At 40.6% G+C, this 6,000-nt stretch overlaps 2 protein-coding genes across 14 annotated transcripts in view; one reads left to right on the forward strand and one right to left on the reverse strand.

Moving 5' to 3' along the window:
- reps2 (RALBP1 associated Eps domain containing 2) overlaps positions 1-6,000 on the forward strand; it is a 362,214-nt gene that overhangs the window by 139,046 nt on the left and 217,168 nt on the right. The window lies entirely within an intron of this gene.
- The window catches only part of LOC109928620 (gamma-taxilin), a 66,284-nt gene that overhangs the window by 9,558 nt on the left and 50,726 nt on the right, over positions 1-6,000 (reverse strand). For all 3 annotated transcript variants that reach the window (XM_020528548.2, XM_048602686.1, XM_048602685.1), the window contains exons 6-8: positions 5,310-5,429; positions 3,726-3,800; positions 3,240-3,332 (exon numbers count right to left, since the gene is read on the reverse strand). In XM_020528548.2, the coding sequence (XP_020384137.1) occupies positions 3,240-3,332; positions 3,726-3,800; positions 5,310-5,429 (288 nt within the window). The remainder of the gene's footprint in view (positions 1-3,239; positions 3,333-3,725; positions 3,801-5,309; positions 5,430-6,000) is intronic.

Below are 6,000 nucleotides of genomic sequence, written 5' to 3' on the forward strand. Positions count from 1 at the left end.
ATGACCAGGATGTTGACAGTGGGAGAATTAACAATAGCAATCAAATTGAACATCAAGGTGAGATGCTTAGATTCTCTCTTTATGAAGATGATCATTGCCTGGCACTTGTGTGCCTGAATCTGGCCCAGATGTTGCAACATTCAGACACAAACTGCTTCCATATCTGTCGTGAATGGTGCTGAACATTGTGCAACCATTCCCACTTCTGACCTCATGATAAAGGGAAAGTCACTGAAGCAGCTGAAGGTAGTTGGGATTAGGACACTATCCTGAGGAACCCAAGGGCTCCATACAGTGTGTATTATCTACAGGACATACTACAGCAACTCGCCAAGGATCCTTTGACAACACTTTCCAAACTTGTAACCATGTAGAAGGACAAGGACGGCAGGGGTTTAGGTACAGTGATAGTGTCTACCCCTGAGTCAGGAGATCAAGGTTCAAGTCCCATCTGCTCCAGAGGTGCATCGTAGCAACTCTGAATGGGGAGATTAGATAGCAGCCAGCCTGAGGAGTTCCTGTACAGATGTCCTTGGACTGAGCTGGCTGATGTCCAACAACCATAACCATCTTCCTTTGTGCCAGCTATGGCCTCCAACCAGTGGACTATTTAGCCTGAATCTCCACTAACTTCAGTTTTGATACACCTCCTTGAAGTCTCACACTGTCCTTGTCATCAAGGCAATATTTGACAGTCACTCTCACCTCACCTCAGAAGTTCAGTGTTTTGGACCATGTTTGAACTAAAGCTGTGGTGTGGTCAGGAGCTGAAGGGTCCTGGCTTAATCCAAAGTGACAGTCAGTGGAGACAAAGTTTTTATTGTACAGAAACAGGCCCTTTGGCCTATTGTGTCAGTGCTGGTAATCAAACATCCATCTTCTCTAATCCAAATTTTCCAGCACTTAGCCTGTGCTCTTGTATACCTTCCAAGTGTACATCTAAATATCATAAATGTCTAAGATTCCCCATTCTCCCACCCTTTTAGCCAGTGTCAGATACTCACAGCTCTCTGGGTGAAAAAGACTGTCCTCAAATCATCTCTAATTCTCCTGCCCCATACCTTAAAACTGCAACCCCTGTTACCGGCCCATCCTCAAGGGGGAAAAGATTCTCCCTATTTACCCTGTCTACGCCCCTCAGAGCTTTATACACCTCAATCAGATCAGAGAATAGAATCACAGAATCATTACAGTGCAGAAAGAGGCCATTCAGCCCATTGGTTTGCAATTATTCTCCAAAGAGTATCCAACCCAAACCCAGCCGCCCCCCGCTCCACACTATTTCCATAACCCCGCATTTTGACCGTAGCTAATCCAACCAACCGGCACATTTCTGGACACTGCGGGGCAATTTAGTACAGCCACTCCACCTAACCTACACATCAATGGACTGTGGGAGGAAACCAGAGGACCTGGAGGAAACGCAAACTCCACACAAACTCACCTAAAAGCTGGTATCGAAGTTGGGTTCCTCACGCTGTCAGGCAGCAGTGCTAACCACTGAGGCAGCCTCTGCCTTCTCTGTTGAGGAAAACAACCCCAGCCTATCCAGTCTCTCTTTATAGGTGAATCGGCCCAATCCAGCAGACATCCTGATGAGTCTCTTCTGCACTCTCTTTAAAGCAACGCCATCCTTTCTATAGCGTGGCAGCCACAATCTCTCAGTGCATCAGCTGTGGCCTAACTAACATGGTATACAGCTCCATCGTGACCTCCTTGCTCTTGCATTCAATGCTTTGACTAATAAAAGCAAGTATCCCATTTACCTTCTTAATCAGCTTATTTGCTTGTCCTGCTGCCTTCAAGGACCTACGGACATGCATACCAAGGAAGCCTTTGTACTTACTTAGGTCCTGCCATTCAAAGTGTACTCCCTTGCCTTATGAGTCCTCCCAAATTTCATCACCTAACACCTTTCAGGATTAAATTTCCATCTGCCACTGTTCAATCCACCTGATTAGTCAGTCTATATCATCCTGTAGTCTGAGGCTTTTCTCCTCACTATTTACCACACCAATTTTCATATCATCTGTGAACTTGATTGATTATACCATCTTCTGCTTTCATGTCAAGATCATTGCGGTACACCACTGGAAACATCTTTCAACCACCACCCCCCGCTTCCTGGCATTAAGCACTGCTTATAGCACAGTCCCCTCGTTTTTCTAATGATGGAGAGTAGACAGGTAGGGTGGGAAGTGACTGGGTTGGATTTCTCCTTGTAGTTTGCTGACAGGGGTGTACCTGGGCAATTCGCCACATTTCAGTACATGCCAGGTGTCGATGCAATAAGAAATTTTACACTGCGTGGATACCAGACATGTAGAAGAAATAAATCAACTTCAGAACTGAGATTTGCTTTTTTGAAAAAACACACCAACTTTCTGTGTGGCCCCTTTATAAATTCAACGCTTCAGTTAAGAGTCTCCAAAGTTAATTGGAGAAATCTAAAAGCCAAATACTGTAAATAGTAGAAATTTGACAGCATCAGAAAATGCTGGAAATTAACAGCAAGTTGGGCAGCATCTGTGGAGAAAGGAGGAAAGTTAACATTTCATCAATGCTCACTAACCCCAGTGACATGAAGTCCCACACTAATGAGGATGGTTGCCCTCCGACATGCCTTAGCAAGACACTGGATGGCAGGGCAGGTTCAAGGTGGTGGCCCGTTATCACCTTTTCAGAACAACTAGGGACAAGGCAATAAATGTCAGCTCGTGCAACTCGTTTCAGTGCCATTCACTTTGCATTGTGTGTTCTGCGCCTACAGAATTGCATGATAGATAAATACAGGCCTCCACATCTAGTCCCCAGTACCCCAATCTGGATGGAAGGCTTCAAACTTTAGTGTAGCTTAAAATAAAGAGTAACTTGCAATATTTCAGCCTCTTTGATTTCCCTGATATTTGGAATCTACAACATTTTGCATTGTAAGCCTGTAAGTGAATAGCACTGAAGTTACAGATTGAATTTGCTGTGTCAAAGTCATGCTGGCATTAACTTGCATCTATCTCAAGTTGCTGATTTTGAAGCAATAATTTATTCATCAAATGAGAAATGATTGCTTTCTGAACTTGAAGAGTACAAAATTCAATGAAGACATGAAAGCAATAAAATAAGGCAGAATCAGAAAATTAGAAAAAAAAATTAGAGAAATCTAATTGCCTAGGAGGTTGATGGCTCACTTATGATGAAGTTGAAATAAGTGAAGAGAGAAACATTGGTAACACTGCCTTTACCTTTTCCATTTCTTGCCTGAACGTTGTAAAAACTTCATTGCTCTTTGCCAATGTGCTCTGGAATTCTTCAAACTTATCCATATACAGGGAAAGCTACAAAACAAGAAGCATCACACATATAATACATTAATGGATGGTTAGGTAACATTATTGCAACAATTCAAAATTAAATATCAGTTATTTGTTGGTTGTTGTCACTTCAAAAGTATCATGCAGTGAGTTCAATTTATTATCTTCCCGCACTGAAATCTCAAATCTTCCCATGTCGTCTCTCTTCCTGTTGTTTTTTTTTTTTTAATAATTTCACTTAGTTTGTTCTGCTCCCATAGTGAATATATTATTCTTGGAATTTAACCACCTTCTTTCTGAATGTTACAGACAGTGAGATGGGTCTTTCAATGGGAATGATTATCCTACATATCCGGAAGTAACTGTTATTAGGTACCAGCTAAGGCACTGAAAGGTGAAGAGTTTGCTGGAACATACCTGCTGTTTCAGTTGTGCCTCCTGCTGCTTCATCAGTTCACATTTGTGCCTCAATTCAGTAGCTTCCTTTAGCAGCTAGAAAAATAGAACAAAAATAAATAGGTAATTTCATAAAGTGTTACACAGCACCTTCATATTTAGGATGGCAGAGCCTTTTGATCTGATTTGATTTATTGTCACATATACCTAGGTACAGTGAGAAGTTTTGCTTTGTGTGCAGTACAGGCAGATCATAACATACAAAGATCACAGGGCGATTAAACAGAGCGAGGAATAGGATGTTACCGGTGCAAAGAAAATGCAAAAACAGCAAGATCAACATTAGATGTGAACTCCTTTCAGTTCTGTTAATGGCCACATTTCTAGACAAGGAGGGAGAAAAAAATACTCGCCTACTTCTTTCGGAATCATGTAACCTATTGGTTACACTGATACATGCTGGGAGCACGGGCAGTGCCCAAATAGGGTTTCCTCTCGGGATTTAGCCTATTGAGTCTTTTGGGATCTTTGGAACCCATTTATATGTACTGGAGATCTCCAGAAAATAAAAGTAATTCAAAAACATGTTGATAAGAGATGGCAGTCAAAATTTAGGCAGGTGTAGCTGACCATACTGACAGCGGAGTTTCAAAGTAATTTGAAATGAAGTTTTTAAATGTAATGGGAGAATTAAGTCCAAGGAGGAAAATTTTTCTGGATCATTAATTGAAAACCTCAGTTACGTACTGTTCTCTAAAGGAAGTAGACATGGCGTGCAGTGTTCATCATGACTTGCACTACTTCTGCACATTTTTCTGAGAGATAAAATTAATTTCTACATGTAAACATCTGGCTCATCTCTTTTAGCTTCTGCAATGCATCCTTTCCTGAAATGAGGCAAACAAATGACTCGCAAGCAAGTGCCTATGGCACTATATTGCCTATGGCACTATATTGCCAATGGCTGAGTAATGCAAGAGTAGCCCTGAGATAAATCCCGAGGCTATTTATAACTTGATACCAATCACAATTTCACTGCAATGTGAAGAATGAGAAGCGGTATGCCAGCACATAGCTACACAAACAGCGCACCAACAGAATGTCTTTTCATTTTAACACTATTAGCAAATACACTATGTATGGGAGAGCATTCTCAATCACAGGGTGTATTTTATGTTTTAAAAAGTATTTTTAGATTTGTTTAATTAAATTATGAATACATGTTAAATTGTGGACGTGTTAATACATTGGAGGGACTCAAGTCTGGGATGGGAACCGTGACATCGCAGTTAAAAAAGGGAAGAAAACGTTTGCAAAGTTACAGATAAATTGAAAAAAAACTAATCAATACCTCAAAAGATAAACCAATAGTAATCAATGCACAACTGAAATATGCAGGATGGCGTTGGTTGCAACAAAAGAATGAGAAAATGCTTTATAGCTTTCATGCTAGCAGTTTAAAGCTGAGGCAATTCAAATGTCTTCAGATATTAAGTCTATACTATACTTAGCAGACTTCCAAGAGTCACAATGTGTTACAGAAATGTATAATATGCAGCTTTAGTGCAAGCCGTGAAAATATAACGAATAACAGCCTTTACTCACAAACTCCCTCTCTCTATGATGCTCCTCATCCACCTCTTTCATAATCTCTGTAGTTCGCTGGAGCTTGGCATCTACCAACTGCTGTTGTAGTTCCTTATGCTTGAATACTTTGTCAATGTGCTATAGTGGGGTAGCGAGGGTAGGAACAAGACAACGTGAACTACCCAGTCTTCACAAACTTAATAATGACAATTAAAAAGTATCAGCATCAAATTAATTCCCAGCAGTGATCCATTTAAAAAAAAAATCTACCTGATCATTGGGAAAACAATACTTCAATTTATCATAAGCTGACAGGAGCAAAAGCTATGACGTGCTAAGGATCAAACCAAATAACTCAATTTAAAAATGGATTTTTTGTCCATTACTCAGAGTGTACCTGACACTAGAAGCTGCAGCATACTCTACCAGCTGTTGCTCTAGATGTCAAACCTATTTATATGAAACAAATAACTTCCTTTCATATCCAGGTCTCTTGATTAAAGCAAGTCTGGAACAACAAATGCAATTTTAATCAAATGTATTAAAGAAATTTTAATAGTTTTATTTTGAGTGATACATCATTGTTATTAGTGGTGACAATTGCACTACTCCTGGTAAGAGATAACAAGGTGTAGAGCTGGATGAACACAGCAGGCCAAGCAGCATCAGAGGAGCAGGAAAGCTGACGTTTCGGGCCTAGACCCTTCTT

This window comes from Rhincodon typus, chromosome 11, assembly GCF_021869965.1.
Source record: "Rhincodon typus isolate 14 chromosome 11, sRhiTyp1.1, whole genome shotgun sequence".
Lineage (NCBI taxonomy): Eukaryota > Metazoa > Chordata > Chondrichthyes > Orectolobiformes > Rhincodontidae > Rhincodon > Rhincodon typus.